Genomic DNA, 18,308 nt, shown 5'->3' with positions numbered 1-18,308 from the left:
AAAACACTTGTATCATTTTAGAAAGTTTTAGACAATAAAATGTGAAATGGCTGTCTTAATTCTGTTTAAGTCCACCTTTTCGTCCCTGTGACCAAATGACCTGACAAGAACAATTTAGAGAACAAAAGGTTTATTTTGGCTCACCATTTCAGAGGTGTCAGTCCATAGACAGTTGACTATTGCACTGGGCCCAGGGTGCGGCAGAATACCATGCTTGGTGGAAGAAAGCAGCTCAGCACACGGAAACCAGGAAGCTGAGAGCATGAGCTCTGTTTACCAAGGACAAAACATAAATCCCAAAGGCATGCCCCCAGTGACCTGCTTCTTCCAGTCACACCCTATCTATGTACAATTACCACTTAGTTAACCCAAATCAGTAGATTAATCCACTGATTAGGTTAAGCATCTCATAAAACAGTCATTTCATCTCTGACCTTTCTTGAATTGTCTGACATAAACTTTTGGGGGACACCTCATATCTAAACCATAACAATTTATTTATTTAAAAAGGGTTTATCTTTCCAGAGTATTTTATGATTTCAGGAAAATGTTAACAAGTTAACTAAATTTACTTTTTAAAAATTATCAGACAGGCAGTTATTAGAGGATATACATTGATCAGGATTGAATGATGAGAACAAAACCCACTCTTAACTAGTTTAAGCCATAAAAAATAATAAATTGGCTGGGCACTATGGCACTCGCCTGTAATCCCAGTGGTTTGGGAGGTTGAGGCAGTAGGATCACAAGTTCAAAGCCAGTCTCAGGAATTTAGCAAGGCCCTAAGCAACTTAGCAAGACCTTGCCTCAAAAGAAAATATGAAAAGGGCTGGGGATGTAGTTCAGTGGTTAAGTGCTCCTGGGTTCAACCCCTGGTAGTGTGTGTGTGTGTGTGTGTGTGTATGTGATATATATATATATATATATATATATATATATATATATATATATATATATCACAAAAAGTTGGCAGGGTTAAAGAAAAGTCTATAGGCTGAGCTCCAGGAGTGACTCAAATTCATGCTATTAGCCTGGGCTGTCAGATGACTGTGGCTCATGACATCCCAGCTGAACCAGGAAGCTACTGCTACAGCACTGACTGGTTCCAGAGCCCCATCACCTTCACCATAATATACCCCATCAAGAAGTATGTCTCATAACCAAGATCTTCCCCGCTCAGTTCTGAATGCTTTACACAAGTGCCCTCATGAGGTGGAATGTAATCATATCTATGGGGCTAGGGGATGTACCTCAGGGGTCCCGAACATGCTTAACATTATGCGACGCCCTGGATTCAATCTCCAGCACTGAAAACAACAGCAGCAAAACCACATCCAGGTTAGAAATGTAGTTCAGTGGTAGAGTGCTTGCCTAGCATGCATTAAATCCCTGGATTTGATCCCCAGTACTACAAGGTAAAAAAATAAAACAAGAGAAATCCATAACTCTAGTCGCAATGAAATCTGAGAAATAACATTTTTAACCTTCCTAATGTCCAAGAGGGTATGTTTAGAGGAAAATGGCATTAAATTAAAAGTTGTTGGGAACTTTTTTTTTTTTTAAGTTGGACACAATACCTTTATTTATTTATTTTCATGTGGTGCTGAGGATCGAAGCCAGGTCCTCACACTTGCTAAGGAAGTGCTCTACCGCTGAACTACAACCCCAGACCCTTGTTGGAAACTTTTTATTGAACAAATCAGGCTGATGCAACCTATCCACACTGGTCAATATTACCACTGAGATTATTAGATGTAGTGAACCTCCTGATGGGTGCTATATATAGGAAATAGATCACAGTACCTATGAAGTAAGCTTGCCCAAAATATCAAATCTGACTGTGAGAAACCCTCTAGATCTAACTATGAAGTCCACTAGAAATAGAGGCACATGTTAATATTACTACACAGAGTTGTAATCAGCAAAATCCAGAGTGTGGGAAACTCGATTGGACAAATGGCACATTTTCTTCAACAAATAAATGACAAGAACAATAAAAGGGAGGGGACATAAACTGAAAATGATCTAAGAGGCATATCAAGTAAGTGCAGTGTGTGAACCTTAAGTGGTTCTTGATTTAAAAAAAAAACTATCTTTGAGTACATTTGAACTCTGAGGGGCCACAAAGTACTATGAGGGGCCACAAAGTACTATAATATCTAAGTTCTTTTCCTATCCACCAGAACAATATTTTGGTTTTTTAAATTTTTTTTTGAGAGAGAATTTTTTTAAAAAAATTATTTATTTTTTTTTTTAGTTTTCGGCAGATATAACATCTTTGTTTGTATGTGGTGCTGAGGATTGAACTCAGGCCGCATGCATGCCAGGTGAGCTTGCTACATCCCCAGACCAAGAACAATATTTTGGAATATACAGTCTAAGCCCATTGAGAGAAAAACTGGAAAGACAAGATTGCAGCCAACTAGTTTTGAGGCACCAACAGCCCAGGTGTCATTCCCTTCAGTATGTTAGATAACACTGTGACCTTCAATGTGCCTCTCACTTTTCTCTTCCTGGCTGGGGATATGCTTTGGGGTTTTCCTCATTATTATAATGAGACAACAGTTACCCTCTCATAGTTTCATGGACAAAGGAACATTTTGAAAATGTTTGAACGTCTAATCAAATATCTACTCTATGCAACCTGACAAATGCTTTCTTGAAAGGATATGTTTTATGGTAATTTACTTATTAATTATTTTTTTCCTTCTGGGGTACTTGTGAAAAAAGTAGTTTCACAAACACTGGCTTAGGTCAAAAGATGTCTTATTTAGAATACTATGATTTTAAAATCATGTAAAATAAAATGGATATTGACACAGGGGATTAAACCTAGGGGTGCTTAACCACTGAGCAACATCACTAGCCCTTTTTTATATTTTAGAGACAGAGTCTTGCTGAGTTCCTTAGAGCCTCACTAAATTTCCGAGGTTGGCTTTGAACTCAAGATCCTCCTGCTTCAGCCTCCAGAGCTGCTGGTATTAAGGCGTGCACCACGTGCCTGGCTGACTGTTAACTTTTTTCCTTTTTTAAAAATATTTTTTAGTTGTTGATGGACCTTTATTTTATCATTTATATGCAGTGTTGAGAATTGAACCCAGCTCCTCACACATGTGAGGCAGTACTCTACCACTGAGCCACAAGCCCAGTCCTGTAAACTTTTTTTAAAAATTAATTTAAAAAATTAATGTTTTCTCAAGTACATACAGATCCTTTCTTTTCAGATTTCAATTAAACTATGAAATGAAAATACTGCCTTGCTTTCCAAAAATGATCCACTCACATTGTTTTCAAGGAAAATGCAGCATCTCTGCCTAATGGAGAAGTGGTGATTTGTTGGCTAAAGGGATGAGTGCACAGCCTTCCTGGGGAACTCTAGCCCAGCTGGCTCATACTGTCTACTTTCAGTGAACTAATGAACTGGACATTGCTAATCTTCACTAAACTTCATGCTTTGTAAACAACCTAAAATGTCTTGATGAACCCTTTATAGTTGGTGTCTCATACATGTAGGTTTTTCCTCCCCTTCTTTTGCTTATATGGGATTGCTGTGTAGTTTTCTAGCTTGAATTTAAGATATGAGATTGCTATTCTTTACCCTGAAACCAACACCGCCTTGAGGCAATACCAGAAATAAATGCTATCTCTGAATGTCTCTAAATTTTCTATAAAAGGAATCAAGTCTGAAAAAGGTGTCCTCTTCAGCCTGACTGAATGTTACATCCATTCAGATGATTTAATTGCAAATAATATGCACACCTAAGGACTACTTGGAAGCAGAAAATTGGGTTAGGCACTCAAGGAGCTTGCAAATACACTTAAAAATATATATTAATATTATGTATATATACATACATACATACGTATATACACACAAACATAGATTCAAACAAACTAATTTATATAAGGGACTTGAGCATCACAAATTTTGGTATCTTACTGTACTTGATTTCCTCATCTATAAAATAGAGATTGAAGAGGATGCCTTTCTGGTTAGTTAAAAAAGTTATAATAGTATGTGAATACAACACCATATGAGTGCTTATTACTCTAGATAAGTTGTGAACAGTGGATATAGCACTACCTATCAGAAATTCTCCAACAATTGTTTTGAGGCATAGTGGCAGAGGAAGGAAGGATTTAAATTTTTTTTTGTCTCTGTTAATTCCTAATCATGAATTTAAGACTTTTCACAATAAAAATCATTATGTATATTACTACAGCCATAAAAAGCATAATTGGTAAAAGGACTATTAGTATGCCCTTTTAGAGACTAGGTATACACTTTTCCAGACCTACAAGCTTCTTATAGTTTTTATTAAACAAGTGTATGCATTTCTTTCTTTCTTTTTTTAGTTGTAGATGGGCACAGTACCTTTATTTTATTTATTTATTTATTTTTATGTGGTGCTGAGGTTCAAACCCAGTGCCTCACACATGATAGGCAAGCACTCTACCACAGAGCTACAACCCCAGTCCAAGTGAACACATTTCTAATTATTTAGGTATTGATGTAAGACTTTGGAAATTCCTCGGCTTTTAGCTATAGCCTTTTGACATTTTCACTGTTCATTACCAACTCTATGCTGTGAAAAGAGAAAGGGTGTAGAGCCATTTTATACATGTATGAACAGTAGAAAAGTGAGAGTTGATAGGAAAAAAGGTAGGATTTCATTATATATTTGTAGACTTACGATATCTTCAATTCTCCATTATTATAATGGTACACGTTGCTGCATTAGAAACTGCCACAAAATATAACTGCTTCAAAACAACACTATGATTTCTCATAGTTCTGCAATTTAGGAAAGCTCATCTGATGACTTTCCCCTACGTATTATTGGCTTGGAATAGCTGAGTATCTTCCTACATGGTCTCATCATTTCATGGCTCAGGCTCAGCCATGGGAGGAGCTGCAAAATATAGTGGTCATGATTTCAAACATCACAGTAGTTGACCAAGTTGAATGTAAAATTAAAGTTGTCCAAGTTGACAGAAATTCCAGATTTTGCTTTCTACCATCACAAAGTTTACACCCTCAAAATTACCTTACCAAAGGGTATGAAGTACACAGAGATAAGGAAAAACATACAGATGGGGTCCATCAATTTTCAAGCTGTGTGACAACTGATTTCACTAGCTCATTTCTAGTCAGATAAATAGCATGCAAGTTTCTTGCCCATTCAAGTTTACCCTCCACTAGATTTCTCTGAAATCTAGAGGCATACAACAGGGTCGGTGGTTGAAGAGTGAGGATTTTGGAATGAGTTGGTTCTAAATTCTTGCTTTGTGACTTTGTGTGACTTTAGATACCTCTCAGATTCATCCATAAAACAAGGATAATATCTGCCTCACAAGATTTTTGTGAAGATTTTGTATACAGAGATTAGCAGAGTGTCTGGCAAATTCTAAGCATTCAACGAGGTTAATCATATTTATTAGACAGGTCTGAGGCTGCATGAAGATAAATTGATGCTTTAAGTTTACTTAAGCCTCCTGCAAAGTGATCTCTGGGGTACTTGGCAGAAGGGCCTCCAAAAACACTCCAAACAGCCCCCCCCATCCCCTTCCTTTGGATATCAGCTTTTTGAATTTTGAGAGTCTTTACAGATTTTTTTTTTTTGGACCCATAACTTTACTCCTGGTTTACTTTGCTGCCCCCATCTGGTAAAATGAGGGAAGAATTAGGTGACCTTCCATCTCTACAGCTGCTCAAACTGCTAAAAAGCTATCAATTATTTTAAACTCTGAGTCAAAAAAATCCAGAATTCACAATTCTTTGGTCTGAAGTTCAATTGATTACAAATGAAACTAAATGTAAAAGATCTACCTATGAGGCCAGACACGGTGGCACAAACATAAAATCCCAGCACCTTAAGAGGCTGAGGCAAGAGGATCGTGAAGTGAGTTCAAAGGCAGCCTCAGCAACAAAGCAAGACCCTTACTCTAAATTTAAAAAAATATAAAAAATGGCTGGGGATGTGGCTCAGAGGTTAAGCACCCCTAGGTTCAATCCCCAGTACTAAAAAAAAAAAAAAAAAATCTACTTGTAAACTTTCAATTTAAATCATATTGGTAGATGGAATAATTAATGTGAAAAAGAATAACTCATTTTAGGTTGAAAAGATCTAGGAATATTTGGTCATTCTGAATGTCAATAAAAAATTCCCTAAAAAGTGCATTTCACTTTTCTGAAACAGTGAAATATGTATAAATAGAATTTTAGTTAAAACAACAACAAACTTTTTCCTGGGGCTGGGGTTGTAGCTCAATGGTAGAGAACTTGCCTACCATGTGTGAGGCCCTGGATTCAATCCTCAGCACCATATAAAAATAAATAAGTAAATAAAAAGTATTGTGTCTATGTATAACTAAAATAGTAACTCCCCCCCTCAAAAAAACCTTTTCCCTAATGTTAGCTATATGTATCCCTAAATTGGTATTTAAAAAATTTTGCCTAAATGCTGCATTAAGAATGTTATTGTGGGCTGGGGATGTAGCTCAGTGGTAGAGCACCTGCCATGCACATGTAAGGCACCGGGTTCCATCCTCAGCACTACATAAATGGACAATAAAGGGGGGCTGGGGATGTGGCTCAACTGGTAGCGCGCTCGCCTGGAGTGCGTGCTTGGGTTCGATCCTCAGCACCAGATACCAACAAAGATGTTGTGTCCGCCGAGAACTAAAAAATAAATATTAAAAATAAAATTCTCTTCTCTCTCTCTCTTAAAAAAATGGACAATAAAGGTACTGTGTCCATTTACAACTAAACAATTTTAAAAAGAATGTTATTGTGTATTACTTCAAATAGAATGAGAAAAGCTAAACATAGATTTTTTGTTTTTTAATTATTTATTTAGTTGTAGATGAACACACAGTATCTTTATTTATTTTTATGTGGTGCAGAGGATCAAACCCAATGCCTAATACATGTGAGGCAAGCACTTTACTACTGAGCTACAGCCCCAGCCCCAGAACACAGATGTTAATATGGTAGATTATCTAAATGCTTTCTCACATTCTTATTTCTAGAAGATAATGGAAATATTCTATTAGATTATATCTGTACACTCAAATTTAGAAGATACTTTAACATATCACGGTTGTAAAGATAAATTTGCTTCTTTAATTTTGATACTAGGAATTGAACCCAGAGGTGCTTTACCACTCAGCCACATCCCCACTCCTTTTTTTTTTTTATTAAATACAATTTTTTATTATGGTAAAAGATAACAATTTACCATCTTAACAATTTGTGAGTGTACAATTCATTTGCATTAGGTACATTTACAATGTTGTATAACTATAACCACCATCCATTTCTAGAACTACTCCATCATGCTAAAGAGGAACTCATTCAATTCATTAAATAATAATTCTCTGTTCCTCTCATATCCCTTGCAGACCCCTGAGTCACTGGTAACCTCTAATCTACTTCCTGTTTTTTTTTTATTATTTTTTTTATTGGTTGTTCACAACATTACAAAGCTCATGACATATCATATTTCATACATTAGATTGAAGTGGGTTATGAACTCCCAATTTTACCCCAAATGCAGATTGCAGAATCACGTCGGTTACACATCCACAATTTTACATAATGCCCAATTAGTAATTGTTGTATTCTGCTACTTTTCCTATCCCCTAATATCCCCCCTCCCCTCCCCTCCCATCTTCTCTCTCTAACCCATCTATTGTAATTACGCATGCCAGGTGAGCGCGCTACCGCTTGAGCCACATCCCCAGCCCTCCCACTCCTTTTTAATTTTGAGACAGAGTCTCACTAAATTGCTCAGGCTGGCCTTGAACTTCTGCTCATCCTGCATCAGCCTCTCAAATTGCTGGGATTACAGGTATGTGCTACCAATCTTGGCTTTATTTATTTGTATGTTTAAAAAGCTGTTAATCCTATTGTAAAAATTTTCAATCAGAAGAACTCTTTTTTGATTCTTGGTTTTCAGAAAAACATATTTTTAAGGAAATATTTAAGTTAAAATTTTCTGTTTACTTTATATTTGGCTATTTGAGTAGCTGAAGAATGTTCTTTCTGAAAATTGGCATGAGTTCTCAAGTCACAAATGCTATTACAGTAAATCGTAACAGTACATATGCAACATTATCTGTAAAAAATGTAAAATGACTGGAATCTTTGGAATTCCCTTCCCCCACTAATTCAACAAAGCCCAGATTTGTTGTAGTTAGAACACAAGAGACCTAGCTACCCAAGCATTGCTGCTTTTCCCTGGTTATATTTTCAATATAAACAAGTCATTGCATATTTTATAAGATTTATGCACCTTGAAGACTAATAGCAGAGGAAACAGGTTGCAGCAAATCTGTTATGAAAATATAGTTCATATTCAAAACTAGATTTACTCTACAATTTAACCTAAAATGCAAGGGCTGATTATTGAGTGGATATAGGCCAACGTTTTTGACAAAGGCTTTGAAATTCTCCATCTGTCAGAATGAAACACGCGCTTCTGGCTTTTATGAGCTACAAAGATCTAAAATTGTAGAAAGAAGTTAAAAAAAATTGAAGTCAAGTCACCTTTATAGATTGGGCACAGTAGCACACACCTATAATCCCAGTGACTGGGGAGACTGAGGCAGGAGGATCCTAAATTCAAGGCTAATCTCAGCAATTTAGTGAGACCCTGTCTCAGAATAAAAAATAAAAAAGAGCTGGGGATATAGCTCAGAAGTAAGAGCCCTTCAGCTTAATTCCTAGTACCAACCCCGCTTCAAAAACAAACAAAAACCAAAAAATTCACATTATGGTACTGGAGATCAAATCCAGGAACACTCTACCACCAGGCACCATCAGGCCAGTGCATCTCATTATTTAGAAAGCTATGAATAGAATCTCAATTTTTAATATCTGAAATATTCACCCAAAGCAGACAATTAGGAGTTGCCTGTTAAAATCAAAAGCAGCAAGAACTCTCCCAATACCATCAAAGCAATGACCTAATTCAATTTAATCTTGCATTTTAGTATTAGAAAGATTTCATAGATTGCAATTAAGAGTGCCAAATCCCACCTTAGGAGGCTGAGGCAAGAAGACCACAAGTATAAGGCCAAGACAATTTAGCAAGAAAATTAATAAGATTCTATCTCAAAATAAAAAATAAAAAGGTCTGGGGAGGTTGCTCAGTGATAAAGCACTCCTGGGTTTGATCCCCAATACAAAAAAAAATGCCAAATATGTATTCCAACAAAAATATTATAATCATAAAATATCTTAAGGCTAAATATAATTAAGGTTATTTTTCACTGAAATTCCTTTCAACTTCAGAACGCAAACTTCGATTTAAAGCAGTTTTATGCTTCCCTTTTATGCTTCCCTTCATGTTAAGCACAAAGTTGTCTTTGTAGCTTTAACTATGAAAAACATTCTTAATACATGGATACATACTTTTGGAACAAAGTCAAATATGAAGTTTGGAAATCATGGATATATTCTTAGCAAAGTACTCACAGTAAGTAGATGAGATTTTTAACCATTTTACTTAAGAGCTGGCTGCAAGAGCAGAAACAAATATGAAAACAACCTATGAATATATTGAGTTTCACTCAATGAGTATATTTATCTAGATGCTTTAAATCATGTCAAGTATTAAATTTGAAAACACAGATTTAATAGTGGATGTGAACATAAATAAAAGGCAGGAATGGACTAGCTACCTTGACATGTGCTATGGTCTTGGATTCAATTTGTCTATTAAACATCTTTTTTTAAAATTTATATGTATTTTTAGTTGTTGATGGGCCTTTATTTTATTAATTTATTTATATGTGGTGCTGAGAATCAAACCCAGTGCCTCACACATGCTAGGCAAACGCTCTACCACTGAGCCACAACCCCAGCCCCTAAACACTTATTTTCTACGCTGTCAGGATAATATTTAATACTTATATTCAATATTATTTCTACCTTGCACACTTAGCTGCTCGATGAAAATATATATATATATGTCAACATTTTCACCAAATTTCATGGTCATTTCTGCCCAAGGGCATAAACTCTAAGTGCAATGATAAATGAATAGGTTTAAGTATAGACACAAAGAGAGAATGGTTGATTTGGTTGGAAACAGGATGAGTGGGTTTAAAGAGGAAATGACACTTGAAACAAGTCTTGAGAGAGGAATAGGGCTCATCAGAGAAAGAACAAAGAAGGGTTTTCAAGACAGAAGTCATGAGATGATTAAGGTGGAGGAGAACTTCAGGAAATTTCTAATTCATTATGACTAGAGCACAGGTATAAACAGAAAAAAGGCCAGAGGAGTCAGCAGCAGAGATCTTGAACAGGGCCCTGATGATCCAACTTCATTATGCAACAAAATCACCTTTGGAGTTTATCTAAAATACACATTCTTTAGCCCCATTCTAATTTAAACCCAGAACCTTGGCACCTGAATTTTAAGCACAGTTCCTAAATTCTTGTGCAGGAAAACCTGGACCAGATTTTGAATGTTTTAAAGAAACTTTACCGTAGGCAATGAATTCAGACTTTTTTAAAAGAATATTTTTATTTGTAGATGAACACAATAACTTTTTTATTTTTTATATGGTGCCGAGGATCGAACCCAGTACCTCACATGTGAGACACAAGCGCTCCACTAGAGCCCCCACCCCAGCCCATGAATTAGACTTTAAAAAAAATACTTTTTTTGGGTAGTTTAGATGTGTATAATACCTTTATTTTATTTATTTTTTTGTGGTGCTGAGGATTGAATCCAGGGCTCACAAATACTAGGCAAGCACTCTACCACTGAGCTACAACCCTAGCCGGAATTAGACTTTTTAGGGTGAGTTAACAAATGGAAAAAAAGTCAACAGCAAATCAGATTGGTCATTTAGAAAGAACATTTTGATGTTAGTGAGGAAGGTGAACTGACAAGATCAGAACCTAGGAAAAAGAATCAGATGACTGGTATGGGTGGTGAAGAAAGGCAATGACATTGATAATGGATAGAGCCCATGTTTAACTTAATCATATTTTTTAAAAATATTTTTTTAGTTGTGTTAGGGTCTGTAAACAAGTCAAGATGGCGCCTGGCATTTTGCTAGAGGGAGTGGTTTGTGAAGTAACGCCAGCGAGCTATTAAGTGTGGAGTTTCCTTATTGGTTGACTGCTGTATCTAGTTTATGTTAATTAAGATAAGCTGTGTGGAATGTATATATACCCCTCCTGTCCTACAATAAATGGCTCCCACTCCTGCTGTATCAATGTACACAAGGTGCTCGTCACCCCCTGGTTATTTTGCTGCAGCCGGACTGCGGCATAGTTGCACATGAACACAATAACCCCGGCCCCCCAATAATATTAATGCCCCAATTTTGATCTTGTCTGGATATTTCTTCTGAACTTCAAATGTCTACTTCTGCGAACTGGACATCACTTCCTGGATAATGGATGTTACCAGTTTTATAAAATTCAACATATTCAAAACTGAGCTTTTCCTTTCCAAGGCAGAATCGTGGAAACTAAGAGACCTTCATTTTCTTTCATATCCATTTAGTTATCTTTGTCACTCATAGTTTCAACTATTTTAAGTCACCCCTTAGAACATATAGTGAGGTAATTTTGCTTATGCAAAAAACCTTAACCACATACCTTAAGAGGATATTTCATGGGAGCACATCCCGAAGCTAGGGACCGAGCCTAGTTCAGCACTGACATTTAACTATGGTTATATTACTCTTCATTTAGTCAATATTTGAAGAAAATGTCCATAAGTAAAAAATATTATTTATGAAAGTAGTTCTAAAAGAAAGCTGATAGTATTTATGAGCCAGAAAAAAAGAGATTTCATGTTTGTTTGTTTTTTTAGTATTGGAGATTGAACACAGGGATGTTTTATCACTGAGACAGAGCTGTATCTCTAGTCCTTTTTTAAAAAAATCTTTTGAGACAGGGCCTCACTATGTTGCTTAGGGTCTTGCTAAAATTACTGAGGCTGGCCTTGAACTTGTGATTCTGTTGCCTCACCCTCTTGAGTTGTGTACCACTATTCCAGGCCTCAAGGTCCTCGGGAGAAGGCTAAGGATGGAGAAAGGATGAACTTAAAATATCATCTTGGTCTGGGTATGGTGATGTAGGCCGGTAAACCTAGTGACTTGGGAGGCTGAGGCAGGAGGATCATAAATTCGAGGTAAGCCTTAGCAATTTAACTGAGGAGTCTGTCTCCCTTACTCCCAAAAAAGGACTGGGAATATAGCTCAGTGGTAAAAGTGCTCCTGGGTTCAATTCCCAGTACTGGGGAAAATACAAAATAACAAAACCAAAATCAAAAAGATGACAAGAAAAAATTCCAAAAACTGACCCTCAAATCAATGAATACCTAATTTATGACAAAACTATGTAATAATAGGAAAAGGAGTTTTCTTAATAAATGGTTGAAAGCAAAATCTGTACCATAAGATATCAATTCTATAAGATTTAGGTAAAAACAATATAGTCATGTGTGGAATAACATTGTCTTGGTTCAACAATGGACCACATGCATGACAGTGATCACCCAATCATTTATTGCCTGGTGACGTGGTAGCCATCTTAGTTTGTGTAAGCACTATATAATGTTCACACAACAAAGAAATTGCCTAACAACACATTTATCAGAATATATCCCATTGTTAAGTGACACATGAGTGCATCAATTAAAAAAATAAAGCTTCTAGAGAAACATAATGATTTGAAATCATTATGTTGGGATGGGCAGATTTCTAAAAGAGGATACCAAAAAGTATTAAAGGAAAAGGCTGATGGGGCTGGGGTTGTGGCTCAGCGGTAGAGCGCTCGCCTAGGACAGGCAGGACCTGGGTTCGATCCTCAGCACCACATAAAAATAAATAAGTGAATAAAGGTATTGTGTCCAACTACAACTAAAAAATAAATATTTTTTTAAAAAGGAAAAGACTGATAATCTTGACTAAATTAAAGAACTTCTATTAATAAAAAACCCCAACATTAATAAAAGGGCAAGCCAGAGGCAAATCCATAAGAATTAAAATGAATTAAAGAATTAAATTTTTAAAAAAAGATCCAAAGTTCACAATTGCTGGACTTTAGGGTATGTGTACATTCAGCTTCAATTTATTCTGCCAGATGGTTATCTACTTGAAACTCGAATGCTTTCTTTCCTTCCTCTCCCTACTTCCCCTTTTGTGAGGCTGGTGATCAAACCTAGGGTCTTGTGCATAGGCAAGTGATCTGCTGCTAAGCTACACCTCTAGTTCCCTGCTTGAGACTTGAATAGGCAGTTCATAAAAAAAGATATCCAGGGCTGGGGTTGCGGCTCAGAGGTAGAGCGCTTGCCTAGCATGCATGAGGCACTAGGTTCGATCCTCAGCACCATATAAAAAAATAAAATAAAGATATTGTGTCCACCTATAACTAAAAAAGAATTTGGGAAAAAAAAAGATATCCATAAGATCATAAGCATGTGTGAAAAGGCACACAAACTCATTGATCATCAGGAAAATATATCTTCAGATATATACATAGATCTTCAGATATATGGCAATATCATTTCATTCCCATTAGAATGGCTAAAACAGAAATTATTGGCCATACCAAATATTAGCAAGGAGTTATAACAATTTTAACAAGTTTGTAAAATTTTGGCAGTATCTCCTAAATCTTAAATATATATTATGCATACCCTATCATCCAAAACATCCCGGTCTATAATTTATATCGAACAGATATATGTACATGTGTTCCCAAAGATACACATAAAAATGTTCACAGCAGCACAATCTGTAGTATTCCCACACATTCAATGTCTATTAACAGCAGAATATTGTGGTATATTCATACAATGCAAATGAAAAATAAACAACTACTACATATATGAAAATGAACAGATCTTGGGGGGGAGCTTCTTAGTGGGTATTACTATTCTATTTCTTTTTTCAAATATTTATTTTTTAGTTTTCTGTGGACACAACATCTTTATTTTATTTTTTTATGTGGTGCTGAGGATCGAACCCAGCGCCCCGCGCATGCCAGGCGAGGCGCTACCGCTTGATCCACATCCCCAGCCCCACTATTCTATTTCTTGACCTAGGTGATAGTCACATTCACATAAACATACATACATTATGATAACTAATATGATTTTATACTCATTTGAATACAGTATATTTTAATGAAAGTATTATTTAAAGAAACTCCTTCTTAACAAAGACAAAAGATTTCAAAATGATTTCAGTATCAGATTCATTAAGTATGTGAAGGGTCTAAAATTTCCTTCAGTTATACTTTACTTCAGTTAAAGTTTCATTAGGAAAATGGTATGTTATAAGAGCATTCATGTCTTGTGAACGTGTACTGTTCACTGTATTACCACTTCCTTACAACCAAAAATACAAGTTTTCAACTTCTAAGGAATCAACATGAAGACCATCTAGCTTAAAAAAAAAATTTTAACACAAAATTATGGTATTATTTTCTCATTTACAATTAACCTTCTACTCATAGTTATTCCATTTTATTTTAGTTTAATTTCTTTATTCTTCTGTATGCACAGGGAAAATAAAAATGTTCATCAGTTCCAATCCATGATGTCAGTACTGAGACAGTATAGTATTTTGGGATGGAACTAACTCAAGCTTACCCTCCCAATTTCAACCTCTGGCACTCAACCAGGATCTTGGAAGGCTAATGATGATAAGGATGAGATCGTTGATTTAAAAATGTGTTTAGAATTGGCAGAGACAACTGGGCATGGTGGTGCATGCCTGTAATCTCAGTGGCTCATAAGGATAAGACAGGAGGATCACAATTAGCGGCTCAGCGAGGTCTTAAGCAATTTAGCAAGACCCTGCCTCAAAGACAAAAACACAAAAAGGGCTGAGGATGTGGCTCAGTGGTTAAGTTCTCCTGTTCAATCCCTGTTACCAAAACAAAATGGAATAAAACAAAATTGGCACATTCTTTGTACCTGGGACCACAGGTGAGTACCATTACACACAGCTTACCATTCCTTAATTAAGAGATTAAATCCCATTCATATCTGTAACTTAGAAAGTTAAGACTGAGCCAGCTAGAAGGTTGATAGTAAGTCTGATTTCCTAGGAATGAAAAACCAAGACACTGTGTAGGCACTGTAAAATTGGTTTTGTTTTTTAATGGCAGGTCAAATATCCTGAAACATAACATATATTTTGATAGTCTTCTAATCCCAGTTGAGTTCAAATATTAAAGTAACACACACAAGCTAAGAGAATTCAATATTGTTCCAAGGCACTTACTGAATCTCCATGACTAGATGAAAACAAGAACAATTAGGATGACAATTAGACAGTATATAATATAAAAATAACTTTTTGCTTACAATTTACAAAATGTATTATTATTACAATCTTTGATCTCTGATAACCTGCAATGCTGGCTGCATGAATCCAGCAATTTTAAAATTCAAAAACTATTTTCTAAAACTTCAGGGCAAATAATTTACAAATAAGGTACACAAAGATTTAGACCATGCAGAAATTTCTTACATCTTCTGTTAATAATATTTTATGACTGCAACTTTATCAAATTATATACCTACTTGCCCTGTACATATACAAAATAATGCATACATGATAAAACAGCAAAAGAGTAGTCCTTAAACTCAATTTATCATAAAAGTATTACTATATTAACATGTCTACAAGCAGCGTGTAACAGGGTTAAGAGACATTAAGGCAATAATACTTGAAGTTACAAAATAAACCATATTTAATACTTTTTCCTAAGGCAGGTAGATGGTCCCAGCAAAGTAATATCATGGTAACAATCTACACTGCTGTTAGTCCCACATTTTAAAGATGGAATACTATAAATCTGGCTTTCAGTGGCACTTGGATTTTCCAGTAAATTTAAAGTGTCTTTTAGCTCCCTGAATCATGTCCATTCTGAAGGTGGATCTCTTGGTCCTTTGGGTTTTCCACAGCGATTACCAAAACCTAGGGTCAAAACACCATAACTGGTCAATGTCCAGAAAAACCTTTATACTACTAAAACCATACCCACAGACATCCTCATTTTCTGAAACAGATTTCCAGAAGGGAATTCATAATTCAAACCAAATGAAACTCTATAAATAAAAAACAAATAAACATTTATTTGGGGTAACTGAAAATAACTGCTTCTTTTTAAAAATATTTTTATTAGTTGTTGACGGATTTTTATTTTATTTACTTATTTATATGCAGTGATGAGGATTGAAACCAGTGCCTCACACATGCTAGGCAAGTGCTCTATCACTAAGCATAACTTCATCTTGGCAAGATAGGTGGAGGGAAGCAAAGCAAAAAATAAAACCGATTCTATCAAAAGTCAGAAAAATATCTACACTACTTTAGACTTTCAACACAAAAGATTCATTTGCTTATATATTGAAATTTTTAAAATATTTTGGGTTTTAATCTCAGTTGTGGAACAGAATTAAGTTAAGTATTTCATTTACTTCATGATTATTCCAAGACACTTTGACCATGCATATTTCATTCTTGGCAAGTATCTTTTCAAAACCTAAATAAACCTTAGTAAAAAGTCTGAAAAACTCAAAAGGAAATCCTGGAAAATAATCTTTTCTAACTCTTGACAGCATTAACTATTTAGTTTTTAAATTATTAATTAAACAAATTACCAATATCTGTGGCTTCTGTTGGACTCTCTGCTATTTGATCTTTCTTGTCACTGGAAGTAGATGGACATTCTGTACAAGTCTCTGTGTGAATACCTCCTGCTGGATGATCTAAAATACAAAACAAAGCTTCAATCATCATTCTTTGTAGCACCATACATAAAACACTTCAATTGTTTTAGTGTGGGCAATAAGTTAAAAGAGCAACTTTTACTTTCAGTTATCATAAATTTTAGTGTGCACAGAAAATCATGTTAGTTATTCTCTTTTCTTTTGGGTACCAGGGATTGAACTCAGGGGCACTCGATTACATAGCCATATCCCCAGCCCAATTCTGTATTTTACTTAGAGACAGGGTCTCAACTGAGTTGTTTAGTGCTACGTTTTTTGCTGAGGCTGGCTTTGAACTCACAATCCTCCTATCTCAGCCTCCCAAGCCTCTGGGATTATAGGCACGCGCCATTGTGCCCAGTATGTTACTTATTCTTGAGGGTACCTAGAAATTTGCAGTGAGAACTTTGGCAATGTGGAAATTCTTGTTATGTTTTCACTTTATTCCATATAACTAGATCTTGTATATTTCCCTAAAGTAGGTATACTACATGCTTTGTGTTCTAAGGCAATAATTGCAACTGAAATGCCTTTAAATAGAAATTAACGGCAAAGAAGTTCTTGGTTAACTAATGGACTATTTGTCTTCCAAAGTAGTAATTCTTTTCAAATCCTACTTGTTTAAATTGTAGTTAGTTTACTCATTTAATTATCAATGTTTAAAATTGGTAACAAAAAATTAACTATTAAGATTCATTCACTCCTTTACAACCTTTATTATATATCCCCTATACCTCCTTGAAGAACTTTTCTAGAAACTTAAGAATTTAATTCAAATAATACATGATTCCTATCCTCAAGATGATTAGTCAGCAAACTTCTTCCTAAGATCTCTATCACATATATTTTGTTTTTTTAAGTTTGTTTTTCTTTAAAACAATTTTTAAAAAGTTTAAAAGGCCCTTGTTCAGCTCAAGGGCATATGAAAAAAAATGAATCCAAGAGCAGGATTAGGCCTGTGGGCTACAGACTGCCAATCCCTGGCCTAGTGAAAGACAGAAATGAACATTTATTATAGTAGTGTGATAAAGTGATAAACTTTATAATGAAATAATACACAGAGTACAAAAGGGACAGAGAAGAAAAACACCTACATAAAACTAGTGGTGGTGAGATATTCTATGCAGGGCCATATACTAAGATGAAGAGATGATCTAGTCTTAAGGTCTTAGCTTTTGAAGTAAAGGTCAACTAAGAGTTAGTGGAATTGATAATTTTATTATTATTTTTTGTGATGCTAGGGACTGAACTCAGAGGGTCTCTACCACTGATGGAAAGGAACTTACTAATAATTTGCCAAGACTGGCCTCAAACTTGCAATCCTCCTCTCTCTGCCTCCTGAGTTGCTGCGATTATAGATGTGCACCACTATGCCCAGTTCAGTACTGATGATTTAGAAGTAAACATGTAAAAAACTTGGAAATAGAAAAGTACCAACTAGAGCACATAAGAACAGCAGGCAATACCTGTGAGAGCCCAACTGTAGATGACCCTAAATTGTGGCTTAATCTTTAAATTTAATGATATTCCCCAGTGGCACTCAGCATGGGA

The 18,308-nt window shown here is 35.6% G+C and overlaps 1 protein-coding gene across 2 annotated transcripts in view; it reads right to left on the bottom strand.

The window, feature by feature from the left end:
* Positions 1-15,115: 15,115 nt before the first annotated feature.
* The window catches only part of Ptpn12 (protein tyrosine phosphatase non-receptor type 12), a 108,343-nt gene continuing 105,150 nt past the window's right edge, over positions 15,116-18,308 (bottom strand). For both annotated transcript variants that reach the window (XM_026384946.2, XM_026384947.2), the window contains 2 exons: positions 16,650-16,757; positions 15,116-15,963 (listed from right to left, as the gene is read on the bottom strand). In XM_026384946.2, coding sequence (XP_026240731.2) covers positions 15,902-15,963; positions 16,650-16,757 — 170 coding nt within the window. In that variant the 3' untranslated portion in view covers positions 15,116-15,901. The remainder of the gene's footprint in view (positions 15,964-16,649; positions 16,758-18,308) is intronic.

The sequence above is a fragment of the Urocitellus parryii genome, chromosome 3 (assembly GCF_045843805.1).
Source record: "Urocitellus parryii isolate mUroPar1 chromosome 3, mUroPar1.hap1, whole genome shotgun sequence".
NCBI lineage: Eukaryota > Metazoa > Chordata > Mammalia > Rodentia > Sciuridae > Urocitellus > Urocitellus parryii.
Note: the sequence above shows the minus strand (reverse complement) of the source record. Positions and strands in the feature narration are given on the sequence as shown.